This window comes from Lichenostomus cassidix, chromosome 13 (assembly GCF_008360975.1).
Source record: "Lichenostomus cassidix isolate B80296 chromosome 13, HeHo_3.0, whole genome shotgun sequence".
Classification (NCBI taxonomy): Eukaryota; Metazoa; Chordata; class Aves; order Passeriformes; family Meliphagidae; genus Lichenostomus; species Lichenostomus cassidix.
Window position 1 is genome coordinate 8204419 of NC_139494.1, and position 20026 is coordinate 8224444.

At 46.6% G+C, this 20026-nt stretch overlaps 1 protein-coding gene and 1 long non-coding RNA gene across 8 annotated transcripts in view; both read left to right on the forward strand.

Annotated features, from left to right (window-relative positions):
* Positions 1–20026, forward strand: part of ACSL6 (acyl-CoA synthetase long chain family member 6) — a 62044-nt gene that overhangs the window by 25288 nt on the left and 16730 nt on the right. For 5 of the 7 annotated variants that reach the window (XM_085073514.1, XM_085073509.1, XM_085073513.1 and 2 more), the window contains 10 exons: positions 4752–4972; positions 6577–6691; positions 7505–7569; positions 7978–8079; positions 9498–9597; positions 10290–10468; positions 10999–11031; positions 12040–12091; positions 16817–16890; positions 19929–20006. In XM_085073514.1, coding sequence (XP_084929640.1) covers positions 4778–4972; positions 6577–6691; positions 7505–7569; positions 7978–8079; positions 9498–9597; positions 10290–10468; positions 10999–11031; positions 12040–12091; positions 16817–16890; positions 19929–20006 — 993 coding nt within the window. In that variant the 5' untranslated portion in view covers positions 4752–4777. Of the gene's footprint in view, positions 1–4751; positions 4973–6576; positions 6692–7504; positions 7570–7977; positions 8080–9497; positions 9598–10289; positions 10469–10998; positions 11032–12039; positions 12092–16816; positions 16891–19793; positions 20007–20026 lie in introns of all 7 variants that reach the window. The other 2 variants (XM_085073516.1, XM_085073510.1) reach the window with 2 other exon arrangements.
* Positions 12153–15475, forward strand: LOC146431170 (uncharacterized). The gene is made up of 2 exons (XR_014854892.1): positions 12153–13046; positions 13978–15475. It is a non-coding gene; the product is annotated as an uncharacterized LOC146431170 (long non-coding RNA).

Below are 20026 nucleotides of genomic sequence, written 5' to 3' on the forward strand. Positions count from 1 at the left end.
CAGGTTCGGATTAAACTGTGTGTTGCATTTGTGGCTGAGGCACAACACAGTGCAGGGTGGGAGATCCCATTAGACCACTTGTTCACATAAATTCTAGAGAAATGTGAGTCCATCCTGCTGCAGAGTGGCCAGTGTCCCACTTCCTCACCTGAGCCCAACCCCAACCCACACTGGCCTCAGGATGACAACTGAAAGCTCCTCCAGCTTCTCATACTCTGTGCCCACACAGGCAAAAGTTGTGGAGCTGCATAGCAGAGGCTGACTTGGCATCACCTCTCTGGTTTTAATTACAGCAGTGATTAGGAATTCACAGCCTGTGGTGTCCCAGGAGCTCCCTGGCCAAGTTGGAGAAGGTCAGAGGTACCTGAGCTGCATTAAACGGCAGGGGCTCCTCCCAGGGTTGACATCCCACTGCATGCCTACATGGAGCTTGGGGAAAAAGGAAAAATAGTAACGATTATACTCTGCAAACAGTACACAACATCCCCAAATGCCTCTGCCTGCGTGGCTGTGACGGCCTCTGTGCATGCGTTTTTATAAAGATGTTAATTATTGCAGCAGCTTTCATTTAAATAAACAAATGGTTTCCAGTGATGCAGTCTGACTAACAGCTTTATGTGTCCCTGGGAATGCTGATGCTCCCTTTCCCCTTGGTAAATGGAGACTCTCTTGTAGTGACATAGACATAATTTGAGTGATATTCATGATTTGAATCTCTATTGCAAAGTCCCCTGAACCCTCTGTTCAGAGCACTGTTCAGAACCCCTGAGCAGAGCACTGGGCATGTTTTTCTTCTGCACAGGAAGGTGAGGGAGAGTGGTCCAAGTTTTGCTGGATGCTTCTTTGTGCAGATCTTCTGTCACTGACCCCATTTCAGGAAAATAACTATAAATCTCAGGGTCTGAGGTCTGCAGAACTGTACACAAGAAAAAAGTTCAAAAAGCTCATAGTGTTTTGCTGAAGTGAAATCCCTCTAAATCTGCCTCTCTGGATTGAGATGTTTTAGATCCTGTAAATTCTGTTTCCTCAGTGAAATGAGTGAGCAGCCAGTGCCGTAGCCAAGGACACGGATCCGTGGTGACTGCCGGCTGACAGGATATTCCAGCTTGCTCTGAGAGGGTCTGCGGGCTCTGAGCCATTGCTTGTCACTGGCTCTGCCTTGTAGTTCCCCACTGCAAATAGTTAATTCTCTCAGCCATATGGAAAAGCTGCTTATTTGGGTTTGGTTTTGTGCTGTGAGGTCTAATGTAAATAGCCTTTTTGGGGGCTTGAATAAAGGGATGGTAATGGGACACTGTGCCCGCTTTCCAGGATAAAATGAGTCACCTTCCTCTTCTCCATCCCACTGTGAATGCAGGGGGCAGGAGGATATGGGTGTCCCAAAAGAAGTTGTTCTTCCCAAGCAGGCACTGATGGAATGGTGAGAAGGATGTGATTGCGTGGCTGCACAGGACCAGTAAAATTTTAATTGCATTAAGCATACACCAGTAGTCTGAGGCTGTTCCCACACTGGCTTATGTCCCTGAACTCCATTGACTGGAGTTACAGAATCACTTCCAGTAGAAAAAGATGAAAACTAAATCGCACAAGAGAGCTGTTTGTTACCAAAATAAATAAATAAACCCTGTTCCGGGGGCGATTGTTGTGAGCACAGGCTGATGGGTGACCTGGAGCCCAGTGTCACTGCTGGCTGCCCAGAGGCTGCAGGAACCCCGTTCAGCCCAGACCCAGGCTGGGAAGTTCTTCTGTGCCAGGCACCCCCAGCTCTTACCCATGGCTGTGCTCTCTTGGCACCTCTCCAGCACTTCTTCCTTCCTCCAAACCACTTTCTTCTGTCCTTCCTTGCAAATTTGTTTCTCTTTTCTTTGCCATGGGAATAATTTAGAAATCCGGTGATGTGCAGTGCCGTTTGGAATAAGTGGAAATGTCAGTGTGTCCATGTGCTACATGCATGGATGCCATGCTCTGCTCACTGGCACCCAGGGCTGCTTGCTTGCGGCGAACATGCCCTGCAGCAGGGTGGTGGATCCACCTTGGGTAACAGAAATAGGGCAGGAGGTAGCAGAAATGGGGCACAAAGGTAACAGAACCATGGAGGAGGGGTGTGGAGAGCATCCTGCTGCTGATCCTGGGCCTGGGGTGGCAGCAGTAGCTGCTTGTGGTGCACTCTGGGGTGCAACACTGTCTTGCTGATGAGTAACCCAGCCCAACTGGGTTAATAATAAATATTATTTATTTTCCTGATCACATGAGAAATGGACTCCCAGAGCATGTGACCATGAGGTGCTCACCTGCTTGTCTTGACTCGAAGGAGGAGGCTGTGATCCAGGCACCCGTGACCCCTCTTTCTGGGTATAGGGAGGGGGTGAGGTAGTTCTCCCTGATCATCCCAAACACAGCTGAGCCCCTTTCCTGGCCACCATCCCAGGGCAGGTTGGCTGCTCTGAGCAGATCGAGTATGGACTCATCATGAATTACTTTGGGATGCAAAACCCAGGATTAACTATTGCAAAAGGCAAGTTGTGTGAACTCTGTAGTGCCAAAATGGAATGTAAACAGAAATTGCTGCCCTGATTCTCATGATCCTTCTGTTGATCCTATGAGCTCTATATGTCCATGGATGCCCTGTACCCAGACAGATGTAAAAGCCTGGCTCTGCTTCTCCCCAGCAATCCCTGCAGCTGAGCAGGATGGAAGCAGGACAGAAGCTCGTGGCTGTAGCCAAGCATCCCCCCATGGCATTGCTGTTCCCACAGGCACCCTCCCAGCTTTCCACTTTCAACTTAACTGCACGGATGGATACAAAACAGCGCTTACAGGCTGCTCTTGAGGGAGTAATTCCCAAGATTTCAGTGTAACCAGCAAGCTGGGTGGCTGCTTTTGGTGGGACAGGCTGTTTCTGGGAGCAGACAGTCTTAATTGGGACTTGCTGAAATGCTTTTGCACAAATAGGCAATTCATCAGTAAATGAATAGCTCCCTTGCTAAGCTCTCACAGTTTTTGTAGTAAAAGTGTGTTTGTCAGGCTGCTTTTCATAGTCTGGTGTTGAGAAATATTGAGGGGAGAAATCAGTACTGTCTCAGTTCATAGAAGCATTTTATCCCAGAATGGTTTGGTTTGAAAGGAACCCTAAAGCTCATCCAGTTCCAACTTCCCTGCCATGACCAGGGACACCTTCCATATACCAGGTTCATCCAAGCTCCATCCAGCCTGTCCTTGAACACTTCCAGGGATGGGTCATCCACAGCTTCTCTGGGCAAGCTGTGCCAGGGCCTCACTACCCTCACAGTTCATCCTAACGTCATTGCAGCTGCATACTCAGTATTTTATCACATGTGGAGATTTCTGAAAAGGTGCTCAAATGTCAGGAGAAAATTCCCTCCTGTGTGGGTATTGCCCATCTGGATGTGATTATTGGAGGGGTTCAAGCATTCTTGAAGAGGCTGGTTGTGGTCCCAGAGGGTTTGCAGAGTCGGGAGTTCTCTGGGAGGAGAGGTGACTGTGGGATGCTGGGCCAGCACCAGGGAGCAGCATAGGGCCAGGGGGATGTTTGGGCCAGAGCCCTCAGGAGGGAGATGGTCCTGAACATGGGCTCTGTGTTGCTGTGCCCCCGTTGCTGCCCTCACCACTTCATAGCCCAAAAGTGAGTGAGGTTAATTGTTTATGTTGCTTTGTCTCTTGTGCAAACTTAAAAACCTCCTCCAGAGCCTCGTGTGAGGGGTGCCCCCTGTTTGGCACCTGGCCTTGCCAGCCCCAGCGCTCACTTGGCACAAACACAGGAGAAGGCTACTAGAGGGTTGTCCTGACCTTCAGGACTTCAGGACAGTGCAGCCCAGACTCTGTTCCCAGGAGGAAAAAAGCTGGTTTGTGTTAGTGGTGCCATTGTGTGGGAAGTCCTGGCCGCCTCATGGGAGTGAAGCCATGTAGCTCTGCAAGCTGGAACAAGGCCAGAGGGTAAGAGGGAAGGGGCTGCCTGGGCTCATATGGCTGAAAAGCTTTTTTTTTAAAGACCTTGACTCTTGTAAAGTCATAAATAGAGCTGTGGGAAACCTTAACTGTTTGGATTCCCCCTGGGCAGCACCTGCTTGGCTCGTCCCTCAGAGGGCTGGCCGATACCGGAGACTCCCCAGTGGGAGCTGATACGGGGCCATCACTGTAAACAGGAGTTATTTAAAATGTTCTTGTGTACTCAACACCCAAACACAAGTCCCCGGAGGACAGTCTGACCTCTCTGGAGCAACAAGCCACCTGCCTGGCTCCCTCTCTCCTGTGGCTTTTTCTGTCTGTGCAAAAGGGAAAAGCCAGGCAACCTGCTGCGGCAGATCTAGATCAATGCCCGACCCGCAGTGTGACCTTGGCTTTCCCAGGAGCAGCTCCTACTCTGTGAGCCCAGCACAACCAGACTGTGCAGTCCTGCTCAGGGAAGGCAGAGAAAGCCCCTGGCAGACCTGAGGGGTTGTAGCTGGATCCCAGAGCTTGTCCCAGCATCTCTCACCTCCAGGTAACTGCAGCTGCATCACCTTCTGCACGTTGGTATTTGGTTCTTCTTAAGGAGTGAGCTCTCTGTTCCTGCTCACCCTGCTAGGGATGTTTCCTCCTTTCTACTTCTTCCATCAATGCTGTTTTCCTCAGTTAGGGTGGCTACTAGCAGGCAGCCCCACGGCTCAGCAGAGCAGGGTGTCTGCTATGGCCGGTGAGGCAAAGCATGTTCTCCCCTCACCCAACCTGCCCCATCCTTCTGGCTCTTGCAGAGTTTGCCGTTTCGCTGGTGGAGAAGATGCAGGCTCAGGAAATCCTGCGGAGCCTGCGGCTCCCCGAGTTTGATGACCTCAGCCAGTTCTTCCGCAACCTGCCGGCCACGGCGCTGGTGGGCATCGGTGCCTTCGCCGCCGTCGTCGCCTACTGGTTTGCCAGCCGGCCCAGGGCCGTGAAGCCACCCTGCGACCTGCGCATGCAGTCAGAGGAAGTCGAGGTGAGGCCAGGGCAACCCCAGCTGGCTTTCCCCGAGGTTTGCATGCCTGGAAGTCATGGAGCGGTTTGGGTTGCAAGGGACTTTAAAGATCATCTCGTTCCAACCCCCTGCTATGGGCACTATCCCAGCTTGCTCCAAGCCCCATCCAGCCTGCCCTTTAACACTTCCAGGGATGGGGCAGCTGCAGCTTCTCTGGGCAACCTGTGCCAGGGCCCTACCACCCTCACAGGGGAGAATTTCTTCCTAACATCTAATTTAAACCTACTTTATTTCAGTGTGAAGCCACTACCTCTTGTTCTGTCACTATGTGCCCTTGTAAAAAGTCCCTTTCCAGCTCTCTCGTAGGCCCCCTTCATTAAGGTGTCCCTGGAGCCTTCTCTTCTTCAGGCTGAACAACCCCAGCTCTCTCAGCATTTCCTCATAGGGTAGGTGTCCCATCCTTCTAATCACTTTCATGGCCTCCTCTGGACTTGTTTCTACAGATCTGTGTCCACAGGGGATGCCAGGAAGGCACTTTTTTGTCTTCTTGTGCTGGTAGTTCTCCAACCTCCTCCTGAAATCAACCATGTAATACACAGTGCCAGGGATCACTTCACCCCTTAATTCACCTTTTTCTGTAAACTGGAAAAGTAGAATACAGCATGCTAATTTATTCTCTTAGATTTTCAGTAAAATTTTGGTCTTAGCTTTGTTTAACCATCCATGGCCAAAAATTAGAGTCACTGCCATTGCATGGGAGAAACCACTGAAAGGCAACAGCTGGTAAGATCAGATTAGCTGGCACTCCTTATGTGTGCCCATTGCTGAGTTTGGTGCTGTGAACTTGGTAATAGTAAGAAAAAGTAGACCTGATTCCATGCTTAGAGGCTGAGGAGTTATTAATTTGTACGCTTGCAGAAGGCTTTAAAGTTTAATGATACTGCTCTGTTTTAAAGAGCAGAAATATTTCTGAAAATTGTCTCCACTTATTTTAATATCTGAAAGTGGGATGAGAATTTTCAAAGCCTTTTGTGATGTTCCCTCTAGGACATTATTGTCTTTAATTCCAACAGCTTTGTAAAAGGGTGGGAAGAATTTACATTTTTCAAGACAGTTTATCCCTGTGGTTAAGGCCTTAGTTAGGCCTTTCTGCCTTCCAGTGCAGTCCCAGTTTGATCACTCTCACCCTGGCTGCCCACTCCTAAAACACCTCTGTGCACTGGGGGTTGGCCTCTGTCTTGGTCTGTCCTTTATGTTGGCCTGGATGTCCTCATGGAGGTGCTCATGGTGCTGATCCTGGAGACCTGTGGAGCGCAGAGCAGTTGCTACCCCCAGCACATCCCCACTCCATTACTTCCAGATCCATAATTTCTTATTAAATTCCCTTGGGAAATACCAACAATCTCCTGTGACAATGAGCTTGGGCAGGTGGTTCTCCATGTCCCTGATGTGCTGAGGTCAATGTCCCCTCTCTCATATCCCTTTGGTTCTTGGGGCAGGTGGTGGTCACAAATGTCTTGCTGGCGTTTAGGGGGCGTGCTGCTCTGTGGTGGGGGTTTCCCCACCTCCCACCCCTCGAGCAGTACTGATGGCTGTGTCACCTCGTGTCACCTTGTCTCACGCAGGGTCTGGCTGGGGCGCGCCGCTCAGTGATTGGGGACAGCCCACAGCTGCTGACGCACTACTACGATGACGCCAGGACCATGTATGAGGTCTTCAGGAGGGGATTCAGCATCTCTGGTGAGAGCACAGTGGTGAGGAGGCCTAGGAGCAGAGCTGGGGAGAGGTGGGGACCAGGCCATGTAGATGTCCCTATGCCATGGTCAATGGTATTTTCACAGAGCTCTCATATGCTTGAGAGACATCACTTCCCACTCCAAAAAGCCATGATGACTCTTCCCTGCTCCATCATAACTATTTCTGTGTCTGCTTTTTATGGTGTCCTGCCTCATTGGATACAACAGTGTCACATTCAGATGATTATTTTTGCTACCATAAAATACCCCAGTGGAAATGCACATATTCCACCCCACAAGACAGGGGTAAATAAATGTCTTGGTAGATGTATGGAGGAATGGATTTCTGCAAGTAGGTACCATTACCAAGTTATTCAAACTTTTCAAAGTTTCACTGGTCATACACTGCTGTGTGTTGTTTTATCCTCCTCCAGAGGAGGCTGGGATAAAATGAGTAGTTTTCACTTTTTTTAATCAAAAGGCAGTGCAAGCAGTGGGAGCTGGTGTTTGGGATGAGGGCCCTCATCAGACACTAATGTTCATGTGACCTTTGGAGAAGTGTCTTTTAATGAGGCTGTTTGGGGAGGATTGCTGCTGCTGTCAGTAGGGAGGATTGAAGCCTCTTTGGGGGATCCCAGCAGCTCGTCTCCTATCAGATGCACTTGTGTGTGTGATTTTTCTGGGGATTGCTGTGAGAGCCGACCCCATAACTGTGGATTTACTCTTGGAGGGCTCCCCCACATCCTGCAGCGTGGCCCCACGTGTTAACTCCAAGCACTGCCCTCGTAACTCATCATCTCTGCTTGTGTTTTTTCAGAGAATGGCCCCTGCCTGGGGTTCAGGAAGCCCAAGCAGCCCTACCAGTGGCTGTCCTACAAGGAGGTGAGCTGGAGGTGACACCCCCGTGTGTCTTCTCCCCCTGCCTGACACAAGGGGGGGTGGGGTCCTGTTGGTGACACACACATTAGACCAGGAGGTTGCTCACGCACTGTGTGAGGCTTCCCAGTGTCCCCACCGGGCCATCCAGGTGTTCCATGGGTGTGTTGGATTTCAGGGGCTGGCTCCATGCTGTCAGCCCACTCCTGACAGCAGCACTGATGTATTCTGGAGCCATGGGGCATCATCAGCCAGACATCAACTGCTAGACAGCTAATTACGGCTCATAAGATAAAAATTGGACTTTCAGATAGCAAATACAATTGTTTGAGAGCTTCCCTGTAAGTCTTTGCTTAATTAGGTATTGTTTATATTCCTCTTTCTTTAATGCATTTTTTTCTCTCCAAATTTCAGGTGGCTGAAAGAGCAGAAGCTCTGGGTTCAGGCCTTCTGCAGCAGGGCTGCAAGCCATCCACAAAGCAGTTCATTGGCGTCTTTGCTCAAAACCGTCCAGAGGTGAGATTTTAAGTCCAGTTTGGGTTTGAGACAGGACCCTGCCAGGAGGACGCACGAAAAAGGGCAAACAGGCTTCAAGCTTAAAGTTGCAAAAAGTGTTTAATTACCTAACAGAGTTGGAGGATAAATGCAGGCAAAAATAAACTTTTCATACAGTTTTGGTTCACTCCCCCCTCCCTCTTACGAACCTACAGTATTCATCCCCTTTCCTCCTTTACAGTCAACAAGCCGGGGGGGGGGGCAGGGGGGGGTCTCTTTTCAGTCCACAGAGCAGATTCTCAAATTTACTCATCACCACAATTCTTCTACTACAAATACTCTTTATCTCTACTTGTTTCTCTCTCTCTCTCTCTCCAGACAGTTTTCTGCTCTCACCCCCACCCTCTTAAGAAGCAGTCTCTGCACTCACCCCCCTTCCCTCTTTCCAAACCAGCAACACAGACAGGGGGCAGGTTGAGGGGTCCTCTGGTCAGTCCAATCAGGAAAAGAGGTTCTCTACTTAGCCAGGGGTCCTTCCCACGAGAGACAGTCCTCTGGGAACTTCTTTGGCGTGGGTCCAATCTCATGAGCAACATTCCCGCCCAAATTCTGCTACAACATGAGTTCTTTTGTCCATAGGGTGCTGTGCAGACTCTCCCGAGCTGAGGCCAGGCTGCTTCCATGCCAGGAGCAAGGAAAAGGCCTTTTTCTCCCAGTCAAGGCCTTTTGCAGTTTTAACTCTTAGATGAGACTCCCACTGGTTCACAGTCTTTTCCAGGCATCCACCTGCTCCTCTGGAGTGAGCTGTGGGTGGATTTCTGCATCCTTATGGACTCCATGGGCTGCAGGAGAAACTTCTTGCTCCCCCCATAGCTTCCACCACGGCTAGCAGAAAGTTTCAGCTCCGGTGCCGGAAGCACTGGAGCACCTCTTTCTCCCCCCTTCTTCACTGACCTTGGCAATCTCCATGCTGTTCTCCCTCACATATTTTCACCTCCACCTCCTCCTCCTCCAACTACAAAGTGAAAGAAGTGCGTGCCTGCTTTGTTTTGAATTTTTCTTAAATATGTTTTCACAGAGGCGTAACCAGCACCTCCAGTTGGCCCAAACTTGGCCGATAGCATGTCCATCACCTTCAGAGCCATCAGAGATTGGCTCTGCTGGACTTGATGTAAAAACTTCCAGAACTTTCACTCAGGACACACAGGAGCCATCTTTGTGCCACACCCCACCCCTCAGACACCTCCCCAGGCCTACTACAACAGCTTCTGAGGGGTCCAAATCTCTCCTAGATGTTAAAAACACTTCACTGATGTTTTGGGCCAATCAAAACCACCACAATATTGTATTAATAATGTTCCTGACCTGTGAGCTTGTTCTCAAGTTAAATCTGCTCCCATGACCCCTTCTCACCTTTGTGCTTCCATGTCCTCCTGCAGTGGATCATCTCTGAGCTGGCTTGCTACACCTACTCCATGGTGGTGGTTCCCCTGTATGACACCTTAGGTCCTGGAGCCATTCGGTACATTGTCAACACAGGTAAAACCAAAACTGACATCATCTTCTCAGAAATCAGTTTTGTTGCTCAGAATGGTTCATTTTCTGCTTCTAAAAGACAGGTGATCATAAAATCCTAGAATGGTTTGGGTTGGAAGGGACCTTAAGCTCATCTTGTTTCAACTCTCTTCCATGGGCAGGGACACTTTTCCATATCCCAACTTACTCCAAGCCCTGGCCAGCCTGGCGCTGAAGACTTCCAGGGATGGTGCACTGTGATGGTACTCACTGAGTGTCTTGAATTCACATAGAGATGTTCCTGGGGAGCTGTGTGTCCCTGTGCTGAGTCAGGGTTGCCTCTGCTGCATTTTCCATGGGCTCAGTCATGCATAACCATGGATAGGGCTGCTCTGGATGTGGGAATTACTCCATGGTGACCGACTCCTGTGCTGCTTTATATTTTGCCTTCTAGATTTTTTAATCCACATGGGGACCAATTTTAATATTTTGAACTCAATCCCAGAATAATCGTAAATGTCAGCTACAGCTTTGGCTGATTTAGGTTAGCTAAGGTTGCATTTTTTTCTCATTTTTCAAGAGAAGCGTGTGTTATATGCTGGGGTTTCTAGTGTAGCCTGAAGTGACTATCAGGACTGATATAGTGTTCGCTGTGAGCCAGTCTTTCATTAAAAAGGATTTACTGCAAACAGCTTGTTTGGCTACTTTTCTTGCAGCTGACATTTCCACAGTCATTTGTGACAAGCCTGAAAAAGCCAGGATACTCCTTGACCATGTGGAGAGGAAAGAGACACCAGGCTTGAGCTCCATCATCCTGATGGACCCCTTTGAGAAGGAGCTGGCAGAGAGAGGGAAGCGCTGCGGGGTTCGCATCCAGACCATGCAGGAGGTGGAGGTGAGTTTGCTCTCCCTCTCCTTTCACTGATTTTTGTAATATCTGTAAAAAACAGTACAATGTACAAGGACTTTTGAATTGTGTGGCAGGTTCAGTGTCTGGAGAGCACAAAAGAGCAGCTTGTGGCTGATAATACTGATGCTTGGTGCACTCGCCTCTTGGTGTTATTCCTTGTTGATAACAGAGCCAGCATTTCAGTTCTTTATCCTCAAATACGCTATCAGCTGCTATTTAAGCCTGGGAAGGGGGTTGTTATTTGAGACACTGTCCTCCTACATGTAAGCCTACAGCCTCACACTTGTTTGAAACACCCTGGATGCAGCTCAACCAACCCAAACACTTCTTGAAATCCAAGAAAGGCATTGCAGTTAAGGCAAGAAACTCAGGATAAAAAACATGGCCTCAGTGCTGGCCAGGAGTTCGTCTGCTCTAGCTCACACCCTCCCTTAGTGGTTTGCAGATTACTAGCAAGTGGGGTACACTGCAGGAATTAAGGTGGAAATCACTTTTGTTACTTCAATCTCTTTCAGGACTGTGGCCGTGAGAGTCGACACGTGCCTGTGGTGAGTTGGCATGTTGCTTTTCCCACTTACAGCTGCAGCAGAAGGGACCTTAAAGCTCATCTCATTCCACACCACTGCCATGGGCAGAGACACCTTTCACCAGACCATGTTTCTCCAAGTCCTGTCCAATCTGGCCTTGAACACTTCCAGGCATGAGGCAACCACAGCTTCTCTGGGCAACCTGTGCCAGGGCCTCAGCACCCCCATAGGGAGCAATGAACAGTGTTTGCTTTATTCCCTCTACCTGGAGCACTTAATTGAGATAGCTCATCCTGCTATGAACATGTTAATGGGACAGCAATTAAATGCCATTGTTAAACTACCCTAATTCCACCACCTTACCAGGGTGGCACTGGGGGAATATCTCTGTACCCTTCACTTTCTGCTCAGGCTTCTGTAATTCAGAAACACTGCTTGGCTGTACTTATATGGGATATTTTGGGAAAATTGCTTTGATATTTTTCACTGGCTGCTCAGACTCGTACAAAACTCTCAAAAGCAGCTTCTGATGTTCAAGCTGTTTATTTAGTCATTCATGACCCAAAATAGCGCACGTATGGGGTGGTGCTGAGAATACAGAGATGCTGCTGGAAATGGGAGCAATCAGCAGCTTTGGAATCTTGTCCCCTGTTGTGGAGTTCTTTCCAGAATTGACCTGGAAATTGATAAATTATCTCAAGCTGTCCCACACATCTACAGATATAGGGGTCTTGGAAAGTACTAATTGCAAGAGAAATGCTCCACCAAAATTTTCTTATACTAAAGCATGCCCTTAGTGCAGCTGGAGCACAGCAAAAAGGGAGAAGTAGAGTCTGCATCAACTGAAGAAACCTGGTAAAAAGTTTTATGATGATCTTTTGTATTTGCTGAGGGGAATGATAGCCTTCTATGTCAGAACAAAAACATAATTGGTTTGATCTTTAGTTTTCTACAATGTCAACAATCTCTACCACTGACACTTTTGCATTTGACTGATGTGATTTTCTTATTCTCCTTTTGTATTTCTAGCCTCCTCGACCAGAAGATCTGTCAATTGTCTGTTTTACTAGTGGCACTACAGGTAAAAGAGGCATTTTAATCTTGAAATGTTAGAATAGCTTATGAATTTAATTATAAATTCCACCTCAATATGTGAGAATTGAGAATATAAGAATATTTAGAATTAAGAATATATAGGTATATATATTTAAGAATATATAGGTATATATATTTCTGTAGATTGCAAATTAAAAATAATGGTATATTTATTTTTCAATTGAATTCTCTGACATACACTTTGCCAGTATCATTTTCCAGTTGTCTGAAAATCCACCCATGTGTCTGCTTCCCATTTTGCTGTGTAGTTGTGAAGCACTTGGTTGATTGGTATTCATCTTTTGCAAACGTTTAAAAAAAAGATACCCAAAACCCTGAAATGTGGTTTCGCAGCTTTCTATTCTCTGTATCCTAAGCACATTGATGTCCCCAGCCTCACCAAGGTCCTTGTCACCTCTGTCTCCTCTTCTTGTGTGTTGCTCATGACACCAAGCTGGGGAGGTTCAGGGTGAGCGTGGGCAGCCCATGGTGTTGGTACTTATGTGCTGCTGGCCTCTTTTTCTTGGAGAGAGGAGTAGCATCATTTTCCTGCCTACTTTTAGCAGAGGCAGTGCTTTCTCCTCTCTCCAGAGCCTGGTCTTCATCAGCTTGCAGGAATTTCCTACTCTTGAGAACTCAGCCTCTGTAACGTCTCCCTGAAAGGTGTACAAGCAGATGCACTGGGCATCACTGCTTGGGAAACTGCTTTTACACTTGCCTGCGGGGAAAGTCCATGCTCCAGCAACTGCTGGAGCACCTCTTCCAGATCCAGCTCTACTCTTGGGATTGCCTAATGCTTGGTCCTACCCCAAAGCATCCTCAATTTGGTCCCAGAGGAAGATGCTGGGAGCTGCTGGTGTCACTTGACCGGCAGGTCAGGCTGAGCACGAGGGGACACCTTCATCCTCCACTTCCCAGAGAAGACTTGTGCTTCAGACCAGGTAGGCAACTGCTTTATCAACTCCAAGTACAAACTCAATATGTTCCAAAAGGGTTTGGGTATTTTTGGCATCATTCTTAGTTTTGAGATCTGCACTTCAGAGTGCCCAGGGCAGAGCAGTGAGGGAAAGGAGCTTGTGACTCTGCTCTGCCCCAGCACTGGGAATTCCTAAATGGGAAGGACTGAACTCAGTGCAGGACATGGACAGAATAGCCAGGTACAGAGTCAGTGCAAAGTGGCTGGTCACAAATGGGAGCTGTAGGAAACTGAAGGAGCCATGCCAAGGATACAGCAGGGCACAGTGTGTTCATGTGGAGGTTCAAGAGCAGAACAATTTTTTTTTCAAATCACGTTTTTGTTGATATTTTTATTTCTAAATAAGAAATTCTGCATAGAGAAGGTTTTTTTTTTTAATATTCTTCTTTTTTTAAAATTTGCAAATGCAATCATGGGCCAGTTTCTGATTTTGTGCTTTTTTTAGAAACATGCCCACAGTTACAGAAATAGGACAACCAGGAAGCTCATTTCCCTTCTCCCTTCCAAACCAGAGATTTCCAATTTTGCAAATCATCTTGAACTGTACTCTCCTAGAGCAATGCTCTGTGAGCCATGAGCCCAGCCTCTGCTGCTGCAGGACTTTGCATGTCATTCTCTGCCTTTTCCAGAGGTTGCATCAACACTGGTCTGTTTTCCACATTGTGCTTTGATGTAAAAGGCTTGGAGTTTTATATAGCCCATGTCATTTTGAGTGACCAGATTTAGAATTTTCTTCCAAAGGCTATGTTCTTTAGGGCTTTTCCAATTCTGAAGGGCTCTAAATATTTTTGTATGGTATGAAAAAACCCTCTGCTGTAGAATTTGTCACCTGAAAACTGTAGAATTGGAAAGAATTCCCCAGAAGGAGACTTTTAACACTTGCTTTTCTTTGATAGGACCAGATGCCCCAATGCCTCCCCAGGGAGAAAAGAGGCTGAGGTTGCTGAGCTTGGATAACAGGAGCAACTTTCATGGTTGTGCCAAGAAGCTATCAGCACTTGGAAATGGGCCAGAGGCACACAGGTGTCCCCAAACTGTCAGGATACAATTTTTCATGTTGGCTACTCCAGAGAAATCAACTGTCATTCCCTCAAGGATCCACCTGTAACCAGTTGGATACAAATTGCTTCCCAGTGGTTTCTCTCAGCCTGGCAGTGCATGTTCCTGTTTACCAGAGCTCCCCAGGGAAAGAAAATGCTTTCATCCAAAATGCTCATGTATCACACCATCAAATTAGTGCTGGAGTACTGGAAATACTCATTTAGCAGTGTGGAAAGGGCTCTTCTGTTGCTTATGAGAACTGTCAAACAAACCTGGCACCAAGATAAGAAGGAATTGACATTTCTGGACTATTAACGGATCACAGGGCATCCATTCCATGACAGGACATTCGCTGGGTCTGTCTTTGCAAGGAAATTCAAACAAGAACAGTGCTACAGAAATGGCATTGATTTTTTTAAATAGAAAAGCAGCATCACTGCCAACCTTCTTCTCTCAAAGTGGTGGTTCTGGGAAAGGGCTCATAGAAAGGGGCACTTGTCTTGCTGGGTTAACTCTTGAGCCTGCGTGGGAGGGATGCAGAGGAAGGAGCCAGGATGTTCACACTGCTTGCTGGCATGGCAGAGCTACTGAATCTGCATTCAAGTCACAGGTGGAGTAAGTAAATGAATCAAAAGTCTGAGAAATCTCATCAAATCACAGAATAGTTTGGCTTGGAAGGGACTTTTAAAGCATGTCTAGTTCCAATTCCCAGCCATGGGCAGGTGACACCTTCCACTAGACTGGTTTGCTCCAAGCCCCACCCAGCCTGGCATTGAATGCTTGAAATCTTACCAAAAAGAGTCTGAAGAATTTTGTCAGGGTGCAGGAACCAGATCTGTGCTGGAGGGCACAGTTTTGAGTTTCCAAACCAATACTGAGCACATCCTCTCCCCAGTGCGTGACCTGTGCGATGCTGCGGTAGCACAGGTGCTTCTAGAACTGCAGGAGCTGAGCACACATTTGGCTGGACACAGCTAAAGAACACAAGTGATTTTTGAGTCCTGGTGTGTATGTACAACTGACATTGATTCATGGAGTTTTCTTGAAGCCTGGATTCTTGTATGCATCCAGCTGTGGAAGTTACCTGCCAGGCTGCTGAGGCACCTGTGAGTCTGCTGGTCCAACATGTTAGGATGGGAGTGGCTGTGGCTGGAAGAGCTGTCAGCCCCAGCTTTACACCTGAGCTTCAGATGAGGACGAGACCAAATCAGCCTCCTGTGCACCATGTTCATCTGCAAAGGTTTGGGACTGGATTACTCAAGGCATTTGGAACAGCAAATAGGGATTTTCAGTGTAATATATTGTATTAAAAATATCCTGCTCTACTGCAATAAATGTATGCAACACTTTCTACTGCTGTTTGTGCCTGCCTTTAATTATTTGGGAGGTCGAGTGGTAATGATGTTAGTGATGCTGGTAGGGCACAGGGCTCAGTGCTGAGCATGCCCATGCCTGTGCCCATGTCCACACTGGAAGTAGCAGCAACACTGCCCTCAAAGTGCTCTGAAACAAGAGGATTAAACATATTTTCTTGTGCTGAAACATATTCACAAAGCACCATGGTACCTTCCTATTCTGAGGAAGGCAGAGTGAAATTCTGGCTGATTGACCATTTTGTTACATTAAGTGCAGGAGCTTTGCCAGGCTGTCTGTGCCCACCGTGCTGGGGACACATGGGACACCTGCAGGTAAAGCTCCTCCGATCTGCCTCCGCACGGAGCAGCAGGAGCTACGTGGCAGTGGTGTGATCGAATTAAAACAATCTGCTTAAAAACATCCTGGAGAGAAAGAGGCTGGCCCTGTAATCTTTGCTTGAGCTGAGCTACACCTTCTTTTCAGAAATAAATCATTGGAGGATGATGAAAAGGGACAGTGCTGTGACAGAAGAATGTGCAGAGTTCTCTGTGCCACTGTTTCATGAATATGGAGGTTCCAGCCTGGGTATTTGCTGCATAAGAAACCTTGGGTTTTGGCATCCAAACAGATAAGAAATGCAAGAGCTGTATCATGGTCAGCTGAAAAAAGAGGGTAAAAAAGGCAAATACTGGAGGTGCCTGCCAGTGGCAGATAAAAGTGCTACAGGGGCAGTGCCCAGATCTGGAACACAACACTTGGGCTTTGCTGGCTCCCTATGGATTTAGGGCTGTCTTCAACACACCTCTCCTCTGCTGCTGACACTATTCATGACTTCCCTTAACTGCAGTCTCAAAGAGTCTTATTGTAGCCTAATTTCTACCTGCATTGCTCACGTTATTCAAAGTGCTGGCTAAGTAAAAGTGTAGCAGCCTTTTAAACAGTGCTTTTTGGTGTTGAAGATCATTTGTAGTCAGAATCTGGATGAAATAAATGCTCTCAGGAGAGGCTGGAACAGCCAGCCAGGTCTGATGGCTGTGCTCATTGAGTGGTTCCATCCAAGCACTCTCAGAAATTGCAGTTGGGCTATTTCTGCTGGAACATGTTTTCCAGTGTCTCCAATAGAAATATTTCTGATTGCAGTATCATTTTATTAAGTTTTGAGTACTTAAGTAAGTGGTTTTGGTGCATATTAGTGCACAGAAATGAGGGTGAAAACAACATACATTTTAAAATTAAAGAAGAGAATTTAATATTTTAACCATTTCCTGTTTTGGTTTTTTGTTAAGCTTTTGAAAGTTATCTTCTGGCTCATCTTTTAACCTCTCTGTTTCCTTCCAGGAAATCCCAAAGGTGCTATGCTGACCCATGGGAACGTGGTGGCAGATTTTTCAGGCTTTTTGAAAGTGACGGAGGTGAATACACTGAGCTAGAAAACGTTGCTATGTGCAGAGTGTGTGGGTTAAGCTGTGGGCCTGCATGGGCTGGAAATATGCTCTTGCAGATAAGAGGTGAAATTTCTTCTGCTCAGAGGGCCAAATCTATGGGAATGGAGCAAGGCTGAGTGTACAGCACTGGAGGGCATGAAATCCTCTTTTCAGCCCTGGACCCCAGGCTGTGTAGGGCACAAAGGGCTTCTGAGAAGCAATGCTGACTCCTGTAAATCAGTTAATTAACTCGTTTTTAAGAATTATGAGAGCACACAAGCCTTGTACAGTTGCGAATGGTGCTTGAAGAGCAGTTCAGGCTCCTCTTGTGCTCTTTGTGTCCCATTGTGCCCAAAAAGGTCCTCATTTACTTGAAAGCTCTCTGCATACAAAATGTGTGTGTGTATAAATACATATATATATATAAGAACATACATGTTTTTTTTCAAGAATGGTTAATTTCAGTGATATTCCAGTATTTCTCAGTTTTTGTTACACATATTTCTAAAGGAGCATAGTGCTAGCCAAGTACCTTTATAATATGTTTCATACAATAAGTAAACTCATGTTTAGAAAAAAATATAGGAAGCAGAATCAGTTTACCATGACATAGTAAAGATTTTATACAGCTTATATAGAACAAATATAAATAATCTAATTTCTGGTAGTAAACAGACAATTCTATAAAGTATGGATGAACAATTTGTTACCTCATATCCCTTACTGGTCTTATTGTTGATGTTGAAATTACTGCAGTCTTGTTACTTTAATCCTTGAGCTTTCTGAGATTTCCGGACTACTGGTGTAAAGAAACTCAGACATGTGATGTAAGAAATCCCACTGAACTCACGTGTTCCAGTATTTGCAGGACTGTGCCTCCATGGTGTGCAGGATGAAGTGGCAGTGCTGCAGTGAGCCCTTGGGCTGCTCAGCACGGAGCTCTCTGTGGCTTCAGTGGCAGCAAGAGGCACAAATGAAAGCTGAGGCATGGAGAGGCCTGAGCTTCAAAAGGCAGGAAAGTTTATTTTGGAAGAGTGCTAATTTAGAGCTGAGGGAACTTGGCATCTTCCAGGACTGGCCCATAAAAATGGATTTAGTGTTTGCTGACGGCAGTGGGACTTTGATTAATCTCAAAGGTATCAGATTGAGACCCAAGTCTGGTGTAAGTGGTTGTAAATTAGATAGCTCCAGTCACCAGAGGATTGCTGGCAGAGGGAAAATGCCTGCAGCTGATCCACAAGGTTTGGGTAATGTCTGACCACAGTAATGAAATTCAGCAAAGCGTGAAACACTTAAAAGTAGTATAAATTAAAGAAATAAAACGAGAAGTCTTGTAGGTTTGCTGTTTACAAATTCTTGTGGCAGTTTTGCTTAGTTCAGTGATTTTTACAAATTGAACTTATTTTGAAGTGAGTGCAGAGCTTTATTATAAGGTTGTTCTCAAATGCCAAGAAGCTGTTTGCATTTTTACATTTAACTGGACAGCTGTGCCAACTGTAAAATGCTATTCAATGCCATAATTTTGGTCTGATTTAAAACCAAATTATTTTGTCTGGGCCCTTAGAGCAGTATTTAAAAAATAACCCTTGTTAAAACTAAAGGTTTTGCATTACTGTGCTTGCAGAAAATGAAGCCAAATTGAAATAATGTATAAATAGATCTGCAGGCCCTGATGGCTTCATTCAGACTGACCGACACAATAATATCAAATGGGATGCAGAGAACACCCAAGTGGTCAGTGATGTTTGACTTTGGTAGGTGATGGTTGGAAGGCCATACACAAATCTGACCAGCCCAGATTTAACTTCAATAAAATATCCCCTGAGGGAGGAACTCCTGTGTCTGCATCCACTGTATCCCAGGTCAGAGGCTATTGATTCCTTCTGAGCAGTGGAGATGCAGAGTGGGTGTAAACTGTTAATACTGTGAGCTAATAGATTTTTATACCCATTTTCCACTAACCATTGGCCTTGATGCAAATTACTGGGTAGTCAACCTTTCACTTTTTCTAATCCATAATACAGCAAGCTGTACCGTAGGTAGTGCAGGTAGATAGGTAATTTCCTTTTGGGGCATGGGTTAGGGATGGCTCTTGGGGCCTTTGTTTATTTCAGCCTTCAAGAGAGTGTTAAAAACTTGGCAGACTCAAGACTTTGGCCACTTTTTTATTTTTAATCGTTTGTCCAACCTTCTCTTTCCCCTGTCTGTGGGACAGTCATAATGCCCTTAAAATCACACTTTAATCACTTAAAATGATGACAAACACTAACAGAAGTGCTTAGTTTTTGAAGCCTAAGACGAAAAATTTGTTTTCCCAACACATTCTGATTCAAATCAATGATTAACCAAAGGAAAAAAAAAAATCTCTAACTTTGACTCTAGTAACACTGTGATTCTTGAATGGGCTCTATGCAATGTGGAAAAGTGCTGCTCCTGCAGAGCTGGTGTCCAGGAGGCTCCTGCAGGTTAGCATTGGGATCCTGGGGGCTCCTGCAGGTTTGCACCAGGATCCTACTGTTTGCACACAGCTGAGAGCACAAATCAGGGTCTCGGCACCTCCTGGTAGAAAGCAGCGAATAAAAATTGGATTCTCCGTCAGGGTGAGCCTCCATTCCCAGCGTGAGCTGCGCGGATACGATCTGCCTTCTGCCAAGGAGAGCCCTCTGCATTGCCCTGTGTGTACATCTCCGTGCTCTTTACTCCTCCTGCTAACCGAGCTCCATGATGCTGTGGCTTTAACGCTTCCCTGTGTCCGCCACTCCCTCCTCTCTTGACAATCTTTACCCTTTTGCTCCTCTGGTGCCATTTTTCTTTTTATTGTTTTATGACTTTCTTGTTGTCTTCCTGTCAGTGTTTCTTTCCTTTCTGTCTCCCATGCCCTTCACCTGCAGAAAGTGATCTTTCCGAGACAGGACGATGTGCTCATCTCCTTCCTGCCTCTGGCTCACATGTTTGAAAGAGTTATACAGGTAAGAAACCTGCCTGAACTGACGAGGCCTCGTGGGGCTCCTTGTGTTTTCTTCCAGAGTCAGTGGTCTCCTACTTGTGAGGATGTACACATTTCCTATTTGCCTTTAGCACACATGTTTGAGAGAATGGTACAGGTAAGGTCCTGGTGTCAGTG